General features: G+C 42.4%; 1 protein-coding gene across 5 annotated transcripts in view; it reads right to left on the bottom strand.

Moving 5' to 3' along the window:
- ADAM17 (ADAM metallopeptidase domain 17) overlaps nucleotides 1-11,378 on the bottom strand; it is a 34,857-nt gene extending 23,479 nt beyond the window's left edge. Inside the window, exon 1 of one of the 5 annotated variants that reach the window (XM_064411979.1) lies at nucleotides 11,157-11,378. In XM_064411979.1, the coding sequence (XP_064268049.1) occupies nucleotides 11,157-11,253 (97 nt within the window). In that variant the 5' untranslated portion in view covers nucleotides 11,254-11,378. Of the gene's footprint in view, nucleotides 1-4,016; nucleotides 4,151-5,531; nucleotides 5,569-9,815; nucleotides 9,856-10,309; nucleotides 10,446-11,156 lie in introns of those variants that run through there. The other 4 variants (XM_064411981.1, XM_064411978.1, XM_064411980.1 and 1 more) reach the window with 4 other exon arrangements.
- Nucleotides 11,379-21,768: the final 10,390 nt, after the last annotated feature.

The raw sequence follows: 21,768 nt of genomic DNA, 5'->3' as shown, positions 1-21,768 counted from the left end.
GTGCCCACTCTTCACTGCACTAAATGAGGACTTAGATGTGTTTTACAAGAGACAGAAGTGCTCATCCAGACATCCTTTAAAAAAAAAAATTCCTGTTTCCTTCCCCTCCATTTCCAGCTATGCTTCTAAACCAGACCTGATAGCCACCAAAGAGGTTTTCTATTAAGGAAGATGGCACTCCTTCAGAGTCCCTGGTCACTAGCTTGCCCCACTCAGCAAAGCCACCTCATGTGTTTTATTAGCCTTTAAGGTAAGCAGTACCACTGACATGCTGTTTTACCAGCTATTGTGCAACAACTGAGATTGCCAACTTGAAATCTAGATGTTCATAGCTCTTGAAATAATATGGGCTTTTTACACCTGACACTCAGTACCATAATTTATCCCCAAATCCATGCCTCCAAAGCCCAGGAAAGCTTGAAGAACACATGCACTGATCAGGGCAAGGAAAGCACCTTGCTTTTTCCTTTGCAAAGGGGTGGGGAGAACTAACCAGCAGTGCACAGCCACAGGTGTGCTTGTGTACACTGAGGTGAGCAAGGCACAGAAGCAAAGGTGACCCTCGCAGCCCTCCTGGCCCTGCACCAGACCCACTCCCAGAGTGAGGCACGCTGCTCCTTTCTTGGGCAGCAGACGCCACTGAGAGCGGTTCCCAGGCTTCTCCCTCCCGGGCCTTGAGCAACACAGGAAGGGCAGTGCAGTTGCAATTTCCTGATGTCTGTTTACAACCCTCAGGTCGAGAGCACCTGCACATGATTACCATGTGTTTCGGGTTATATGCAAAGACAAGTTTCCATCACCGTGTTTTCTGTTGTGGGGATTTTCCCCACATGTGACCCATTGCTGCATGTCAGCAGGGCCTTCCTTTTAGGTTGCCATAGGCTGCAGAGCTGGTTCACTAGAGCCATGCAGTGAGTAAATGCCTAACTTCTCCCTCCAAACAGCTCTTTTTTCATTAAGAAGTCTGTCCTAATTAATTTATTTTTAACTGGCATCTGCCTTCATCCAGAACCACCTAGGAAGGGGGTAGGAACAGGCAAGGGAATCAATTCTGGGAAAAAAAACCTCATTAAACTGCTTAGTTCTGAATTCTTTTAATCAAACTCGAGATTCTGTCACTACACTCAGGCTAGAGCTGACCCCTCAATTAAAGTGAATGCTGACATACAGGATATCCAACACTGGTTTATGATACAGACCAAGTGTGTGGTACATGGCATGAAACAAGAGGAGTGGTACCACTGCTGTGCTGTTTGGAACTTGCCACACACAAAGTCTGCCCGAGAGGCACAACGCCCGCTACAAAACATTCCTGTCCTTTTCCACCTCTGCCTTTGAAGTACAGACCAGAACCAAGAAAAAGCCATGCCAAAAAGCAAAACGCAGTTGCCACTATGGCCAGACAAAATGTCTCAGTTTCATGGCAAGAGAACTGAGAAGTCTGCTAAAAAAAAAAAATCAGACGTTTTTATTTGGTAGGCAAGTCCTACTCCACCTCAATATACACAAACACCCTTCTGGAAATGCCTCACAGAGACACAGGAAGGGTAGTAAGAACAAGACCTAAGAAGTTCATGAAGATGAGTAAGATGATTCTATTGAAGTAACAAACGAAACACACGGCACTCCCAGTTCCTGTAACCCTGAAACAAGAGTGCACTTGTTCATATTTCCTCTTACCCTTCCTAAATTTGTTTGCTTTTAATTTTACTTACAACATAAGTAGAGGCTTAAGACACACTGCTCCCAGACATAATCTGTTAACTAATCATGGTATCAGCCAGATGTGGAACAAATATATTGGTAATACACTCAAACCAAAATTTTTCAGTAAAATGTTCATATTGTGAAAATTAATCGACATTCATGGCTTATTGAAAATAAAAGTTTAAGCGTCATTATTTTAAAGAAAACACGGAACTGCACAGAGTCCAACTGTACAGCAGTCTGTGGATGGGAGCCATAGAAAGCATATATTTTTTATTCAAGTTTAAAAATCTTTCTGGTATTCCTTCCTCATTATTTTCATTATGGTCCAAGAGTTATTTCCCATGGGCTTCAAGAGATCTGAGCTTAGGTTTCCCAATCCATTTTTTTGCAGTTCATTCCCTTCCACACCCTCCTAGATTTTTGCATTCCTGTCATTTTAGGGAACATCTTAATTGCAACCTGATATGGCAAATTTATTGTCACCAGCCTTCACCTCATGGTACCTTCTTTCCCGGAGAGAAAACTCCTAAGAACCTACAGAAATCAGGTTTGTAAGAGAGACAGGGAAGGGACACTGGTGACAAAGAGAACATCCCAAAGCTCTCAAGAAGAAATCCACAGCAGTGATCCACTTCTACCCCCAGCTTTGAACCCACCAACTCTTGCCTCTTTTTTTTCACCTTGTTTCTGGGCTAAAAGCCTCCTGGCAGTAGACTTCCAGACAACACAGGAAACTATCTTTTAATAAACTCTGCTCCAGCACCAAAGAGGTCAAGAATGCATGGGAGAACAGCTTAACTCCCTGAGTTAGAGGCCACTGCATGTATTTCAAAAGAAGTTTCTCTTTCAGTGCTCAGCTAGCAATTCAAATACCAATGTCAGTCTTCTCCAACCAGCTTGGCTTTCATAAGCACAACAGTAAATTCCCATGATCTCATGCCCCATCTATTGTCCAGAACCCAACAAGTAAATGTGGCAAGTCAGCCATTTCATAAGCATTCTTTTGCACTGCATCATTTATGGAAAGGTTAAGCTTACCTAGAAGCATAAAGTTTTAACCCAGAAGATATAATTATATATTTTAAAACTCTCTTCAAAATTATCCCATGATAGAAAATGTTCCTACCTAAAACTCAAGATCCAATTTTTTTTTTAAATATTACTCTTTTAGGATTTAAAAAAGATCACTAGTTAATCAGTGGGGCTTGCAGGAATGATTGCAGTTATTTCTCCAATCATCCCAAGGGAATAAAAGCAGGAATAATTTTTCTGTCAAAGGCACTGGAATGGGATGACAAGCCTACAGTCCTAGAACAAGCACTGCAAACACAGTCAGGAAGGATTTTGCAGTGGGACTGTTAAATCAGTGTCATCTCCAAGACTCAAGGGGCTCCAGGCTGTATTTCATGCAGCACTCATCGACTACATCTGGGTTCTGATCTCAAGCTGATTTCCAGTGGGTATCAAACACCTATCAAAAGCTTATGAGCATTTGACTAGTAACAATTTTTATGATTCAGCTGAGGAGTGACTGAATAGAAGGGCTCCATATTCTTTATTGTTACTATTTAGTTTTGTATGCTCTTCTTGTACATTAAAATATTTTAACTGAAGTAATCAAACACAGTAATTTGAAATACAATTCAGAATCTCACAATTTAGACTAGGAAACCCAGACTGGAGTCTTTCCAGCTTGAAGCACAAGAGCTAAAGCAGGTGTCCATCACCTACATAAACCAGCTGCCCTGTGTTTGCAGTAACAGCTGCTCACTGGCTGCAACACAGCTGGATCCTTTGGCTGCAGCACCATTCCAGGGAGTGCTAATGGAGAAGGTAAACATATTCATATTTCAACTGGGCACACTAATGGTCTGTGCCAGGCAGGAGGTGATGCAGTCCTGCATAAATGTTTGTGGATACCCTCTCTGAACAGCTTATGCTGCTTTTAGGAGACTGTTGACAAAGAGGACACACTGAGAATGTTCATCGTGGGAAAGCTGCTCTGTAACAATTCCTTGCATGTGCTGTTACATCTTCCTCCAGCACATCTGGTACAGAGACACTGCCAGAGACACAATACAAAGTGAATTGAAACACTCATCCCACACAAAACAGCCCATGCTTTCAACAGTTTAGATAAATCATGTTTACTTGTTTCCACTGAAGAGTGGTTGCTGTTTTGCTCATCAAGAACATGTAAACAGAAGAACTTGTCTGAGAAACAAGTTCAAAGCAACAAACCAAATACATTCTAATAAACCATAACAAGATAAAAGTTTACACTCTGGACACATTTCTGGACAAACCTGTTAGTAAGACTGGTCAGCCACATCAGCACTGCTGAAGGTTTTAGAAGGCATGTTTTTAACTCGATCCCAGCTGCAGCAAACTAGTCAAACCCCGTGAGAAAACAAGGTGCCCGCACTCACTCCCTCAGCAGCAGACAAAGCCTCGGGGTAGGGTTAATCAGCCCTCGTGCAGGGAGGGCAGGGATGCTGCTGCTTTACTGTCCACTCCACAGTGCACTTCTCCTGCAGTTAACTGTGATAAGGACTCCCTCCTTATCACACACTCAGACATGCCAGTGATGGGTATCATGGAAAAGCTAACAGCTGACTAAATACCCTTTAGCTCATCTCAGGAAAAACTTGTTCATGTAGCAGCACCTTTAACTACTCCAAAGTTTTTCCCCACAGTAAAATAAACATCTGTTTCTAGGCAGTGGGAATATTTCCTTAAGGGTGCAAATTCTGTTTAGCAGAAGCTGTATAGATAATTAAGCTGCTGTTTCTGGTGGTTTTGAATACAGCTGAATACCCACAATGGCTCCTACACATTACCTCACACACTTCCAATCTTGCAAATTATCTCCTTCACTAATCACATCTTAAATAAGGACCAGTGAGGAACAAGACTTACACTGTTGGATCTACTTGATTTAATAAGCCTGTCCTATTAATGACAACAGACCACTTTTCAAAGGGAAAAAGGGAAAAAAAAAGTAATATCCTGCCAAACACTGACATTATAAAAAATAAGGAAGTCTACTGAATTAACATCCTCATAATTAAAGTGAAACAATACAGCCATCCCATCTTACAACAGAACAGCATCATATGATTGATGTTCAAAAACCCCAGCACAACCCATCCCCAAATCATATGCTTTCATACATCCTGCAGAGGGGAACTGCCCAGTCATGGGATGCAGTGTCTCTGGAAACAGAACATTTGTCTGGCTATCAAAAAACTACAAGTCTCACTACTGTGCAAAGACACCACATCACAAAATCCTGCTGTGTCACAAAATAAGTTTGAGTGGAGCTGATTCTAAGTAGGCATTAATTACTGTCCAGACTACACTTGTGAGACCAATCTCTTCACTTCTGACTGCATTTCTTTTCCTTGTGGATACAACTATGGACTGATTCACACACGAACTTCCAAAATCTGAGGCACCTCACAGGTACTGAGGGGCAGAATTTTACAATTTCAGTGCAAACCTGAAAAAGTGAGAAAGGAAACCAAGGGATATCATGTTCTTGTTCAACACCTCAGTAATTATGGATCAGCCTGGGTGGCAGCTGTAGGTGCCTCCCCTCAGAGCACCCTTGCCTTCCCCCTTCCCAGTCCATGCACCTACAAAGGTGCATTAAAAATGCAAATATCAAGGAGGGAAAAATGTACAAATAATGCACATTAGTACAGAACAGGAAGACAAGGATGGATATTGTGAAGAGATGCAGGCCACAAGTGACAAAGATGGGCAATAGTATCAGATGTATCTGCAAGAATGAAAGACATCAGGAAGAGCATTAGAACCTTTGAGAGTGTTGCTGGACATCCCCCAAACAGGCAAGCTCATGTGCTGTACATGAAGATCACAGAAAAGGACAGCAGGATAAACTGCTCTTTGTTAAAAAAAAAACAGCTCTTGGTTTCACAGCAAATCACGTGCCATCATCAGTCTGGCAAACAGGCAAACTCGGACACCTATAGTTTATAAAAAAGTGGGGGGAGGGATGAAACTGTTTAAAACAGAAACTAAACAGAAACTTCTATTACAAAGACAAATCTCTGCCTACTACTAAACTCACAATTACATCCCAATGTAAAGTCAGAGTGCCAGAGTGTTGGATTGTGGCTGGCTGGGCTTCCTCACTCGGCCCTTCCAGCACAGAGCAGAAATCCATGCTGGGGCTTCTGCACATGCACACAAAAATTCCAGAGTGGCAGAAGCATGAAACTGAGATGAGTCACTGCTGCTATCAGCAATGCACAGCAGCAGTGAAGTTGTCAGTTTTTACTGGGGAGAAAAATAAATCACGCCAAATCTTAAATGCAAACAGGAATTTTACTTTTTGTCTGCTTAAAGGTCAGAACAAATTTGCACTACTGAAAAGCAAACCCATGCTGAGTACTGCATTAGGCTCCCATTATCAAAATTCTTGCAACAGTTAAAAGTAATTCTTATTAATTAGAATTTAATGTAGCATTGACATTCTTAATTTTGTCGACCTTGAGTACTTCTTGCAGAGGTTACACTTCAATCACTTTTTTCAGTTGGAAATGGAAACATTGACCTATTCATATGAACAAATGCAAACAAACCTGAGAAAAGTACTTGAAAACCTTGATATTAAGTAACTTAATGGAAAAGACTGCTAATCCCCAACACAAAAATAATACTGGTAATTTGCATTCAATAGGGCCCCGTCTACACCAAGCATTTGCTGTTTATACAGAGACAAAGGCACTGCATCAATTCCTGCAATGATTTTGAAATAATCCCACCACATCCTGGGCAGGGACCACATGCTGTGGGATTGTGTGTCCTTGAATTCTCCACCATGTGATGCATGGTGAGAAACACACTTAACCTTCAGCTTTTGGGGACAAACTGCAAAACCAGCTCCATCTAAAACAGTAATCTTGCTCCAAAGGATGTCCAAATGGGATAAGAAACTGTAACAAAAAAGGCAGATCATGGTACAGAAAGGAATCATTTGACCCTCACCCAGGTCTTGCCTTAGTCTCCAGCAGTAGCTTCAGTCCAGCAGGATAAAATTTAATCTTGCATTAAGATTTTTGTCACTAATTACTTCACTGCACATTCTTGCCACTGAGCTAAACTTCCAATTCCTAAATTCTCTGGCAGCAAGTTACATTCCTGGCCTCTGGACTTCCTGCATTTTGTCACACCATGTGTAAAGAATTCAAAACTGACTGCCAATCAATTTATGCTGCCCTGTGTCACTTAGCTCCCCTGGTTTATTCATCTACACAGCTACCATTTGTTTTTTTCACTCAACAAATCTAAACCCGAGTCTTCTGATGTGCATCAGGCAGGTTTGCACTGAACCATTTGTACCAGGTCATTTCTCCAGCTCACACAGCTGTTCTGAGTTCTGTGGAGTATTTCTGCATTGTGGAGAAAAAAATGGTGAAAATCAGGGCACCTGCCTCAGATTTTATTAGTGCAATTTGGCAGGAAGAAAAAGATCCCCAGTGAGTGATTTAAAGAGTATCATCTGCCCAGCAAAGGACTATCTTGTTTTAGTTCCCTGCCTAGCTTGTGACAAAAAGTTCTCATTCAAAAGGCACAACAGTTGAGCAAGACCCATTTTACACCCAGACTCTGTTGGGGGTAATCCTGCACACAGGCTGCTTAGTGGCAGCACACAACTTGCACCACTGAATTGTAACACAGATTCAGGCAGTTCTTTAGATATACTCAGTGACCCATTCACCTATTCAGCACCCAAGCTGGACACTTGCACTGTTACTCTTTTCAAGTACATTGAGCTTTGTCACCATTCAGATATGTCTGAATTCCAAGACAAACAGCATAAATATTTTATAGGTATAAAAGGTTATCTTCAGAGATAAATTACAACAAAGAAAAATCTTGAAAGAGTTTCCATTAATTTTTCTGGGCCAAACTACAGTATCAGTATTGAGTAGTGGAGTCCCACTTCTCTAGAAATTGATCCCTGATGTCAACATTACTAAAAAGAGTACACCTAAAGACAAATGGAGGTGGGTACCATCCTGCCTTCATCCCTCACCTGGAACACAACCCTTTCCACCCCTTAAAAACGATGGGGCAGGTGCTTGGACAGGCACACTGTGAGCTGCTCCACAAAAGAGAGTATGCCCTTTACTGGAAATAAACCAAAACCAAGCAAACAAAAACCCCAAACCACTTTAAAAAAAAAAAAAAACACACCAAAACAAAACAAGGAAAAAACAAACAAAAAAAGAGATTAGCTTCCAGACAGCTCACATACCATGAATGTGCTCACAGGAATGGGGAAGGGATTGGAAAGCTGAGGTCAGGTTGTGGCAGTCCCATTTTAGATCAGTTTAGACTCCTGGAGCACCACACCCTAAGATTACTTCAGCCAAAAAAAATGGAAAATGACCTATATTGTTTTATCACTTATTCTATTCTTTGTCAAATTCTTTTTTCGCTGTATATTTTTTTTTCCTCCTTGAAAAAGTGAACTCAGAGTAATAAGCCAGAAGTTCTCAATAGAAATCACGAAATTCATGAAACTTCCTTACAAACAGTGCTCATCAGAAATCTGATTTCAGTTCCCAAAAATTAAGCTGTGGAAAAACAAAGCTTTCAAAATAAGAATATTGAAATTAGTAGAAGAAAAAGATGATACTTAGAAAACCAAGTTGTAAGATGAGGAAAACAGAACTCCAACAACAGATAAAGATAAAACCACAATAAAATAGGCAAAGGTATTTTTAAAAGCAGCTTGTAAAAGGCAGAAAGCTAATACTTGAAATATTTGTTATTTTATGAGAAGAACCACACAGCTAAATAACCCAAAGGGCTTGTAAAACAAGTAAATTTGGGGCTGCAAATACAGCCCCAAGAAGGGATGCTAAAAGCCAGTACCATTAACTGACCTTACTATTCACTGGAGAGGAGATTCAAAAGTTCCCCAGAAGGAACTTTTTGTCATGATAGGATATAAGTAATGGCCTGTGTTTGGGACTTAGGAAAAGAGGCTTTACAACAAGTCAAGAAAATGACCAATAAATCAACAGGATGTGAATGTATTACCCCAAGAGTTACAAAGCACTGCAAAAACAGAACTGGTCAGCTCCTAACTGGTGTGGGACTAAAGAGCCACTGGCGTAGTGCAGGGGGTCTGAGCAGACCCATTTCCACTCCAGGTACCGTCTAATCAAGAAATACACTCAGTGTCCCGACCTGGCCAACAGGTAACAGTTACAAGGACGTGTAAGTTACCAGACCTGGGGCTAAACAGGATACTGGGAAAGTAGTGCCTCCTATACATACAGATGGATCTGGCAGTAGCGTGTGGATAAAAGTAACAGCTAACGTAGCACACACGGATTTTTCAAATTCCCTCGCAAAATACTTTTGTAAAATTAGTTTAGTGGACAACAAAACAAAACCTGATGAAATTCAAGGTGTGAATGTGTGAAATAACATGTGAGGAAAAGAATTCCTCACCGTATTTACACAACAAAGTATATCAGTACAATTATTACCACTCAAAGCAAAACAAAAACACCCCATAAAACCAAAAGAAAACAGAAACAAATAAACCCACCCCCTCAAAAACCTCTAAAACAAACAAACAAACAAACAAACAAAAACACACAAAGAAAAGAGACCCTGGAATGACTATTAAAGACCAAAAACTGCTCAGAAAGGAAACAAAAAAAGGAAACAAAATCAAAAGCATTCATAATTATAAATTTATGCTGCCTTTGTATTACAAAGGGTGTCCTGCAGCCCTGACCATACATCTCAAATACATAAAAATCCAACACAAAATATACAGACAAAAGTAACCAATAAAGCCATGATTCTTTCCTCATACTAAGAATTATTATATAGACTAATATTTTATCACTTAAACAACAAATGAGACAAATTGCATTGGTAAGTCACCACAGGTGTGAAGAAAATGAGTAATTCTTCCAACATTTAGAGACAGAAGAAATGAAGTTTTCCTCCATGCAGTATTTCATAAAATTGAAGAGCTCATAGTCCAGGCACAGTGGTATGTGGGCCAAGCAGATAAAAGCCATCAGATAAAGACTGCACAAACTCACAGCAGAGAGATCCTTTAGAAGGCATGAGGATCTGACAGCCCAAGATGCAACTTCTGTTCAGGACCTCCCTCACCTGCCTGATGTTGAAAGAACATGCTGTGTTTGTTTTATTTCTGTTACACTTCCTGGAGCATCCACCACTGAGCCCCATCCCCCCCAGGTTCCCACAGCCACGAACTGCTGAGGTGTGCACAGAAGCACAAATCCATCCACCTCAGGTGCAGGAGAGGAGGGCACCTGTCAGGAAATGTGCTGAGAGATGGAAGGCAAGAAAGGAGACTTGGAGCAGTCCCTGCTGGCCTCGCTGACCGGAGACAGGACAGCTATCTCTGTATGAATGTACAGCTGATCAATCACTGCAACAGTGCTCCCAGACTGTCTTGAGACAGTTCAGTTGTTGTTTGAATGTCAGCATCACCCCATGTACATCCCGCCCTGCACAGCAATGGGCTCAAGGAAAGCAACAGAACTTATCACAAAATCATTTTTTGTACCTTTGATTTTCAAATCAGGGGTTTTCATGTGGGGGCCAGACACTTTTCCTTTAAAAAGCTTTTAGAGGAGACAAAAATTTTGCTGCTCAAGTGATGAGGAACTATGATACAGAGAAGAGGAAAATGGAGCAAAGACAAGGATCCAAGAAGTAAGACACGGGTCTTAAGGGCAAGACACGGCCACTGCCTCACGCAAGAGGCCATTCCAGTGACAAGCTTCTGCTTATCAAGTGAAAGGCTACAACTTGTTCATAGCAAAGCAGAAGTTTAGATGCGAAACTGTTCACAGAAGTTAAATAAAGCAGCGGTTCTCCTCCATGTCAAGCTTCTCCAGAGGTCACTTTCAGCTCCAATGGCTCGGGGCTCTGGTGGCTCTCCACACAGAGCTATGAAGGGATGCCATTTACATGATTTTGCCCAGTGAGGCTGTGCAGCCTCCCTCACTGGAGAGATTCCAGAACCGCCTGGATGCCATCCTGGGGAATGTGGTCCAGGCTGACCCTGCAGGAGCACGGACACTGCACCAATGACCCGGGACTGCGCTCCCGTCCTCCCCGACCTAGTCCGGGATGAGCGCGCCTTAACAGAACGCAAACTCCTGCGAGGGAAACTCCTCAGCAGACCGCGCGTGTGAAGACAATGGTGTCTCCCCGCAGCGATAATCCCAAACAGTGCCCATCAGCGGTGCCTCCAGCAGCAGGGCTGCCCTGCCCTGCCCCGTCCCTCACATCGCCCATCGCCAGCCCCGCCACAGGCCGGGGCCGTGCCTTCCTCCCCCCCACTGTCGCAGTGGTCTCTTCCTCCTCCCCCCCCCTCCGGGGCTGCCGTGGTCGCGCCCTGTGCTCACCGTAGCGCTGCGGGCGCTGCGGGCGCCCCAGCGCCTCCAGCCCGCCCGGCCCCCACAGCAGCACCAGGGCCGGAACCAGCCACAGTCGAAGCCTCATGGTCCGGGCGCGGCCTCCTCCGGCACTGCGCGCCCGCCCGTTCGCATCCGCTCGGAGCAGCTTCGCCCTCCGCCCGCCGTGCCGGGCCCGCCGCCCTCCTGGGCCCGCACCCGGAAGCGCGGCAGCTGCGCGCGGGGCATTGTGGGGCGGGCGGGGACGCCATCTTGGGCGGGGGCGGTGCGGGGGGCGGCGCCGCGGGGCCGTGAGGGAGCGGGGCGGCGGCTGCTGCCCTCAGGGAGCCCCTGCAGGGCCATCCCAGAGCACATGGCACAGGATTGCAGCCAGACGGTTCTTGAGTATACTCAGGGAGGGAGACAACAGCCTCTGTAGACAATCTGTTCCCGTGCTTGGTCGCACGGACAATAAAGTCCTTCCTCACATTCAGGTGGAATTTCCTGAGCATCCATTTCTACCTGTTGCATCTTGTCCTGTTGCTTGGCACCACCAAGAGGAGCCTGGCTCCATTCTCTTGACACCCTCCCTCGAGATACTGAAATACATTGACGAGGTCCCCTCTCAGTCATCTCTTGGGGCTGAACAGGCCCAGCTCTCAGCTTTTCCTCATAAAAGAGATGCTCCAGTCCCTTCATTGTCTTTGTAGCCTCTGCTGGACCCTGTCCAGGAGCTCCATGCCTCTCTTGCACTGGGAGAGCTGGAACACAGAACTGGACACAGCCCTGCAGGTGTGGCCTCACCCGGGCTGGGTAGAGGGGCAGGATCACCTCCTTCCTGCTGGGAATGCCGTTCTTCCTGCTGAGAGGCTTGCTTTCTTGGGACAGCCTCACCACAGCTCCCTCACGGCCTTCCCAGGGCAGGATCAGACCCCTGGGCAGGGAGAAGGCTCTGGGTTCTGCAGCCCCTCTCTGGGGACAGCGTGGGGTGTGCCCCTGCCTGGTGCTCTCAGGCTCTGCAGTGCCACTCACAGCTGGTTTGCTGCTTCTCCCCAGCCCATGTGAGGGACTCTACTCAGCGACTTGACAAGGTTTTGTGTAGTTTCCTTAGCACAGCTGAACATTGTGGAACTCAGTACAAATAATAAGTGATGGGTCCATGATTCAACTGTTCCCAAAGAGCTCACCTTTTTGAGATAAAAGCACAGAAAATGTACTTGTGTTGCAGCTGTGCTGTAGTACTCTGGTTAATGTTCTCCAGAATCAGGTGGATCTCTTACCTTTTTGCAGATGCCTCCAGCAAAGATGATTGCAAGTAATGTACTCGGCAAAAAGGGAGAAAAAGTGTCCCCATTGCCCATCCTGCCTAAGCTGTGCTGCTCATTAATTAACCTGAAATATTTAAAAAGCATCAATAAGATTACTCATTTTTCATAGCACCATAAAGGCAGATACATCACTTAAAACAAGAGTGTGTCTCCCAGTTCTTGTCCCCGAAGATGAGAGGATTGTAAGAGGTGAAACTTCTGGGGAAACTTCTGGTGGGTCTGCTTTGAACTTCCAACAATTTGCATCTAGTGACTCCTGAAATCAGAGGTTGTGTCTTGCTTAGCAGCCCTCACTGTCTCCTCCATACATTTGTTCAATTGATTGGATGCTCAGGAAGTGCCAGCTGAACATGAGGAGGAATTTCTTTTCTGTGTGGGTGACTCAGCACTGGAAGAGGTTGTCCAGGGAAGCTGTCAAGTCTCCCTCACTGGAGATATTCCAGAACCACCAGGATACAATCCTGTGCCACGTGCTCTGGAATGGCCTGCTTCAGCAGGGAGGTTGGACCAGATGCTCCACTGTGGTCCCTTCCCTTTATCCTTTCTGTGATTTCTGTGATTTCTGTGACCTACTGCTTGTAAACTTGTAGCATCCATATCATCCTGTGGCAGGGAGCTCCACAGTGTCACTGTAGCCACTTTCCTTGCTTTCAACTTGACATTTTGTGACATCATGTGATGACCCAACCCTGCTTCTCGCCTGGGCAAGGACAGTACATCAAATTTGCCTTTTCTATGCCACTCACCACTTCAGAGCCTCCATGGAATCCCCTTGCAGTCTGGTGAGGCTCCTCTTGCAGACTGACAAGTCCAAGTGAAATCTCCTTTCCAAGGAAGTGTTTGCTACTATTCCGTGAACTTTACTATTTCTGTTATTCCTGTTTGTGATGGTGGGACTGGAACTCCATGTGGTGTTCATGACAGAGGCATCTAGTAGATTTATAAAGTGGCATAACAATATTTCCTGCCGTGTTTTCAGTATTGCTTCTGAATATTTCTAATATTCAATGTGCTGTTGATCTCCACTGAGCTGGCACTGTCCCACAAATAACATTAAACTTCCCAGCTCACACTCCTGACGTGTAGTGGTCAGCCAGACAGCATTATTCCACATGTGATGTTTTGTCCCTGTGTGCATTGATTTACATCTGTCCCTCTTCATGGTCATCTGTTGTTTTCCTGCCGGGCACTGAGGTCTCTGTTCTGTTGCCCACCTGGAGGTGTCCAGTGCTAGTCCAGATGACACAGAGGGTCTGGGTGAGGCTTTAGGAGAGTCTGGGGGTCCCTGCTGAGTGCTGTGCTGGAGCATACGTGTCCCCCATTCAGTGCATCATCAGTGGGTGTTTATGAGCCCTGAACAGAGGAAGGTCTTTCTGCAATTCTCAGCCACACCTTTTCTCTCCTTTCATGAATAACATGATATCTTCAGCAATCTTTGTCACTCCTTATCTTACTCGGATTATTTATGAATAAGTGCAGAGATGTGAAGGTGCATTAGTGATTTACTTTCATTGTGAAAACTGACCATATACTGCATTTCAGTCCATGCTGGGATCTTCTCTCTTGTCCTGTGGTTGTTTAGTCTCCTTAAGAGCCTTTACCAAGAAAGCCTTGAAAGTCTTTCAGGAATCTCAGCAAACTGTATCTCTGCAATCCCTCTTATCCAGGTGCTTGCTGACACATTCAAAAGACTTCAATCTGAGTTTATGAGGCAAGATTTCTCTTGGCAAGAACAATGTTGACAAAACCCTTGTTGACCTTTCCCTGGTAAATCACATCTCCCCACGTATGCACTAATTATAATTGTACTAGTCTGTGTAGAATAGGTGTCACTTTTAATGGTCACAGTTAAAATAATAATGTAATATTTGATACAATCTACTCCTTAGATGCCAAGAAAGTTTTAAGCAAGAATTGATACCACAGTTAGAATTTCACTGCACTGTACAAATTATTGCATCCTTGATTTTCCTGGGTGAACAGTGTCAGTTGAGAGTTTGTCTCAAAGTTGTTTGTTTTGTGTCATGAACTTCTTTTTAGGTCAATGTCTCCATTTGAAACAGATCAGAGGTGAGGCTAATGATAAAGTGTTCCAGCAAGGGAACACACACTCAGGAGGCTCTTTTGGGTTTTCCACCACGGCTTTATCATCTCTCACTATTGGTTTTGCAATTAGTTTGGTTGGTGAGTTTCAGCTTCTGGCACCTGGTACACTAAGATTATTGAAATCATCTTAGATTATTTCAGACCCTCTTGACAATTATTTATTATTGGGTTTTATGCATTTTATGACTCTTTCCTTCTATGTCATTCATGAAATCTACCATAACCCTCTGAGTTACAGATTTGATTGGGTTTTTCTCCAAAGAAATGTCTTATTTTGGTTAGCCTTCCTTTGTGTGTGATTAATCCATGTTTGTGCCTAATCTAAACATCTTTCTGGCTTTTGGGTTTTGGTTTTGGGGTCTTTTTGATATAGTACAACCATCCTGAAGTATATAATAAATCATTTTCCTCTACCCATGTCTGAATTCTAGTGACTTTCTGTAATTTTTGACCTCCACTGAGTACAGAATTGAAGTTTCAGGTAGATGATACTTCACCAGCTTTCTAGGATGTCTTTTCACATTAATAACAACTAAACAAGTGCTCATCATTGTAAGTATTTGGTGAAGGTTACATATAACATTTTAAAACATCAATTTTCATTTGCCATCTTATCAGATGTGATTTACTATTGCAGGATCTTTCTGCAAATCTTAGAATCAACTTTAGATTGAACTTTTTGGAATGGCATTGTTCTATCTGTGAATTATTTATCCCAATTTCCAGATCACATGTTGGACTTCAGAGGTATCAGTACAGATCCATGTTTTTACTGATGGATAGACTATTCTATCTCTCATTAATTTGTAACTTATGAAGGAAGATACAGAAAGCCAGATAAAAAGTTTCTTTTTCTATTATTACTTGAATTTTCCCAGTGACTAGGTTTTTTCTTCCATTTACTTCTTATCTGACAAGCACACTTTAAAAATAAAAGTTGATTGCCTGTAAATATTTTTAGGGTTATAGAACTGTGCTTTGGGTTTTGACAGAGCCCACCACAATGGAGTTGTTAAATTAAAGTGTTGAGGCTATTGCTATTTAATAATAGCATAACAGTATGCAGTAATTATGAAAATTGTCACTGATTTAGTAATATGGTTTATTCCACATTAATAACAATAATTGATTTGGCATCAGCAGATTAGTTTAATGGCATGTCTGAATGTGGGTTTTTTTTTCAAATCTTAATTTGTTTATATAAATATATCATCTTGTGTCCAGTACAAGACCACTTGTGGAGGGTGTTGATACTCAGTATTAATAGAAATGCATTCTTTCCTTCCCACAGTAAGGAATTTGAGCCATTTTATTAATATGAGTATGGACTAAACAAAGCATATGCTAAATAGATAGGATATAATTAGAAATTAATGGGAAACAGCACATACTGTGTTGGTGAGGAATAGCACAAGTACACACATTGAATAAAAATAAAATAAATAAAAGAATTTTATATAAGTAGGCAGTGAATGTGTTTCCCTGTGTTAATAATAAAAGCTGGAGATGTGGAGTGACAGCCAGCTGGGTAACTGACCCTGTTCACAGGAAGGGTTCCTTTAGGAACAATTGTTTGGTAAAAGAGGTAAACCCACTACCCCGAGCGATTCACAAAATACACGGTTTAGTAGTTTGTTTGGAAAGGAAGATGGATTCTGTGGCACGCCCTGGAGGAAGATGGTGGATTACCTTTGTTTTGTGAATGTTTGAAGCGTAAATGATCCCCCGAGGAAAAAGTCCTGATCTTGGTTCTGAGCTAAAGAGATAAGCAGAGCTCCTCCCCACCCATCTGGGAGATGTAGGCTTCATAAAGCTGCATATTTTCCCATGGGAATTATTGAAACCTGTATTACATGTGGCTTTTGAATCTATGTTGGGCAAAGTCCTGTGAAGTGCAGTGACTTATAAGAAGTGTTCATACTTTGGGAGAAGGATGGGATGAATAGATTCATAAATCTCTTCCACTTTCATGTTCATCTGCAGAAAGAGAAAAAATAAAATAAAATAAACACAACCAAAACTTTAAAAGCAGCTGGGAGATTCTCAAAGTGAAATAATCTCCAAAACATGAAAAAAAAACCCCAACACCAAAACATCATCTGTGTTTGTGTTGCACAAGGAGGGTTTTCTGTTTGTTTCATGCCATGGAACAGGGGACCTAACAGCAAGAGCAGGTCTGCCAGAGTTAAGAGGCAGAAGACTGATATACTTCGGCCTCATTGCTGAGGTTGTCTTCTCCCTCTTGCTGCTAAATGAGATCTGGGCTCCTGTGGCATACCAGTTCTGAAGTTTCTGTAATCCCTCTCTTCCTTACCTCTTTTTCTTCCACTCTTCTCTTCCATGTCTGTCTTTCACCAAGTCACCTGACACAGTCTCCTCTTTAATCTCCATAGATGTTTTTCTTTCCCATACAGCATTTCATTACTTTGAAGGCCTCACCCTTACTTAGCTCTGTTTGGCCTATTGTCACTTTCAAAATATGCAAAGTTGTACTGCACATAAGTGATCCAGGAGTTTCCAACATTGCAACATTAGTGATCCAATGATTTCCCAACATTTCCCCTACTTACTCAGAAAGGCAGAAATTTGGCTACAACTCTTGAAATATACATATTCCAATATTTTCTGACTTTGAGGAACTTCTATGGTCTCCTGTGGTCTTCCAGGACTACACAAATATTCTGCAACTGGACTGACTTACCTGCTGTGCTAGTTTTGAAATCTGCTATTACTGCATCACAAAGGAAAGCAGAAACTAACATAAGAGAGCTTTTTAAAGGCAGAAGCAATCTGAATTTGTTCTTCATTATTGTGAGCATATGTTCTCTATAATTATAATAACACATAATGCTTTTCTTCCCTCAAGCATATAAAAGTTAATCTTCTTAGGCAGGGAATATACTCTTGTGAAGTTACTTCCTGCTACAGCCTTTTAAAATCCACAAAGAAATTACTTGGGCCCTACCTTCTGACAGAAAGTGGTCCCTATTTCTTTTATCTGCCAGGAGATGGTGCTGCCAGTCTTCCATCTCTTCCTTTCCAGTTTTTAGGAAAGGTGGCACATGTTTATGTATAAATAATGAAGATACTTCTGCCATCTGACTGGTACACTTTTGTCCTAATAGGATCTTAAGAGAAACAGAAAACATATTTCCATATTTAAAGCTTACTACTGTCTTACTACTGGACATACATATTTAAGATTCACCAGGTGTCACTGGCAAAGCCATTCAGGAATTTTCCAGAGTTTTTTAGTGCTCCACAGCAAGATGATGAATGGAAACCACTTAATTTTATGATTTCCTGGGTAGTTTCACACATGCCTTTCTCACCTTTACTGACATCTGTGGATACACTCTGGCAAGATGGTTCATACTTTCACAGGCATCCCAGCCCTGTTCAGAGAGCAAGAGCTGTGACACTGCTTTAAATGGAAGCAAGATGCAGTTTTAAAACTCATCTAAATCACTTTTTGTAATTTAGACAGTTTTGTTAGCATCAGTGTTAACAGGTCATGTGGCTTCAGGTTGCACTGAGCACACTTCACAAAATTTGGCCTGAAAAGACCTTGCAATGTATAATGGAAAGACACAGTCTCTTCTGCTTGATCACATTTACAAATATGTGTGAATGCCACAGAGCAGCATACTTCCTTTTAAGCTTAAAGAATAAATCTTTTTGCTTTGTTTATTTGGTATCAGATTTTCTTTTCATCAGTGCAATTGTTTGGTACCACTCATGGCTACAGTAAAAAAACAAACAAACAACAAAACAACAACAAACCCCGCCCCCCCCCCCAAAAAAAAAAAAAGCCAAACCACAAAAACCCTCCAAAAAAACTAAAAAAAAAACACTGGACTGTCGCAGACACTGGTGGATGTTAACATCTCTGGTATCAATTCCTGCTCTTCAGAGAACATCAGATATTTTTATTGATTCTCTTTTCTCTCCTATGAAAAGCTTCTTTGATGTGAAATTTAACAGAAGAAAAGAGAATCTAAACACAAGGTAAAATGTGTTTCTTCTGGGCAGTATTTTTGATCAGACATTAGGACAAGACATTATTCCAGGACTATTGTTAATATAAAGGCAGCAAATGTGGACCTTGTGGAAAGTAACGAAATGTGGGCCAGTCTCCAGCTGTACTATTTTGGTGTATGAGATGCAGAGGGAACTGACTGCCAGTATAGTCCAGCAGCCTAAGCAAAACCTGGCAGCTGGACAACTGGACACATACCATAGTAAAGAAACCAAAACAAAACACCCCAAAACATTTAACTGATTAAATTTGCATATGTTTGGGTTTGGAAGGATCTGCTGACATTCTACCTTATGCAGACTGCTTTGCTTCTACATTTGTGTGTGTATATGCACTATGTCTTTATATACATATGAACAGTTCCTGTTTAGGCTTAAAATAGTATGAAAGAGACAAATTAAACTCTTTTGGGCAAAGTGAAATCAGTATTCCGTGGCTCCACACGTGAGATTTATCCTTATGCATGGGAATTGAAAGGTGCTGCTCCTGGGGTTTTTTCCCTTGCAAGCTAGGTTGACAATAAGGGATTTAGGTGTAAGTGGAGACTGCAACATGCTATGGAAAATTCACTACTGAATTCTGTACCATTTGCATTACAAAGAAACAGAAAAAGAGTGGGCTAGAAAAAGGCTGTGCTGGAATGGATTTGTGCCTTCTAGGGTTTTTTTGGCAATACCTCAAATATGGAGCAATTCATGGAATACATGGAATGTAGTGTTAGATTTTGCTTGCTATTCCTAATTAGAGCTGTAGTAGACCACACTTGTGAGTGAATGAGGCATCATCAAGAGTTGCTTGAAAAGAGATAAATGCCTCAGCCAACCAAATAAGACCTTGCATTTCCCTGGGTTCCACAGTGAGAACTGGAGCCCTGAGCCTCCTGCAGAAGCAGATGCTCTTAAAAAAATTGCTGTGATGGGATGTTGCAGCAGTTCTCCTTCTGTAAAATGAGAAGTTGTGTGCTTTGTCTTAATGATCCTCCAGAAACTATCTTAAAGCCTCAACAGAAGGGAAAGATCAGGACAAGAGGATCTCGTGTAGTGACCTGGTGACTTTGCAGCAGAAGGACAGGGCAGAGTTACCCTAAATTGCACCACTGATTGAATGAACCCATTCACCTCAGAACTGGAGGAATGCAGGCAGTTTTTTGCTGAAATGCTGGAGTCCTTAGTGTCTACAAGCTATCAACAAGTTCAGAGGTTTCATCTCCTTACTTATTTTTGACCCTGTCAACTCACTGATCTGAGCAATGTAAGTGTGAAGCATTGCTGCTCCAGGCTAGCAAGTACTTCACGCTCTGAATAGGTGTAAGTGCCTGCACTGAGCAGGCAATCTGGATCCAAGTCCTCACAGCTTTTTCTCAGACAAAATAGTTCTCCTGAGTATGTGAATGAGACCAGGAGAATTTATTTTCAAATAATTTCTTTACAAAGAAAAATTCACCAAATATTTGGGTATATGAACACTGTCAAAATCTTCATGTGACCTTAATTCACACGTTCCACCTGTTTCCAACAAGAAAAGGAAATCTCTATGAGCAGCCTGCATCTGGGACAGCAGTTCACCACTGCAAAATGGGCCTGCACATGTGTTGGACTTGTAGACACCCTACTGATGTCGGGCTCAGGAGCACCAGTGGCTCACTTCATCCAACACTCAGGGTCCAGGTGACCCAGACTGGCCATCCTCCTGATGGAGCTTTGGTGAAGGAGCTGCATTTGAACTGCTGAAGACCTGTGTGTGATTCAAGTCACCTGCCCATCAGCTGAGATTTCAACATTTTTTTTAATATGTCTTCTTATTTATATGCCTTTGATGTCTCATTTTCATGGTGCCTCATTTCTCTCCTCTCCAGGGCTTTCAGTTCCGTGTGCTTGAAATGTGACTCATAGAATTGCCACTCCCCAGCCCTGCCCTGTTACACTGCTCTGGGATGTGCTCCCAGCCAGATCTGATACAGGGCACACAGCAGCAAGACAAGAGAGAAGAGCACTTCCAAGAGACACTTCTGCTTCAGGACAGTGCTGCTAGAAGGCATGTTCCCTTCTGCACCTGTGCAGGCTCTTCATCCTGCTCCAGGCCTACCTGCAGTGGTTTGGTTGGAAGTATATTCTGTGTAGTGGTAGTAGAGAGCCTGGAGAACCTGCCCTCAGCAAGTATGCTGGCTGTGTTGTTCATTGAGCTGTAGCTTAGATCACCCTGGTAACACAGCTGTGCCATCCTAAGGCAGCTGGGAGCACTTTGGTAATTCTGCAATCACAAATGTCAGACTCGCTCAGGAGTCTCCAAACAGTTTGGACCACTGGATTGTAGTCAACTCTGAAAACTTATTGCACCCTATTATTAAACTTCTACCTAAAACCATGTTTTCATATGATTCTAGAGTAGAGTCCAGTGACTCATGGGGCACAGTAAGAAAACCACTGGCCAAAATACTTCAATTGTAACTAACTTAAGGTACCATTAAAGAGACTCTGTCTGTCTCCTCACCTTTCTGTGTGTGGATCAGTTTTTGGTGGTAGAGCACAGACAGTGATATATATTAGATATGCAGTGCAAGAGCCAAGTGTTCAAGGTATTATACACTTGCTGACCAAAAGCACCAATTTAAAAGGACTGGAAAATAACCTGAAAACAAGCACAGTGCTAGACCCATTTTAAAGTGATTATCTGAGGTATTTTTCTTTATGAAAAGTGACACCAAGCTTGTGTTTCTCACACACAAGAAAAGTGTTATTGGTGAAGAACTGGTAGGCAGAAGTTTCTAAGGTCCCTAAAGTAAAAAGCACAGGCACAGAGTTTACTGCAAATCTAGGACACAATCTCATACTTGCTTATTACTCTTTAGATATTTTTGTTCTCATCCCATATTAACCAGGGATGTTAATATGGCTCTTTGTAATTTTTTTTTGCACTTGGGGGAAAACATAATAAAGGGAGTGTTTGAGAAAATGTCTGTTCTGAGCAAATGCCTGTTAGTTAAGATAGTAGGTAAACAGCACTGTAATTAAAGGACTCAAACACTTTTGAAGTTATTAAGGAAATGTGTGACAAATGTCATCAAGAATGTGGTTCAAAGGATAAAGCTCATATCTCTAAGACACGCAAGGAAAGCCCAGTTCTGATCCTCTGCTAGTTGGGTACCAGGCTT

This window comes from Passer domesticus, chromosome 3, assembly GCF_036417665.1.
Source record: "Passer domesticus isolate bPasDom1 chromosome 3, bPasDom1.hap1, whole genome shotgun sequence".
Lineage (NCBI taxonomy): Eukaryota > Metazoa > Chordata > Aves > Passeriformes > Passeridae > Passer > Passer domesticus.
The sequence above is the reverse complement of the archived record's forward strand: the minus strand, read 5'-3'. Positions and strand labels throughout refer to the sequence as shown.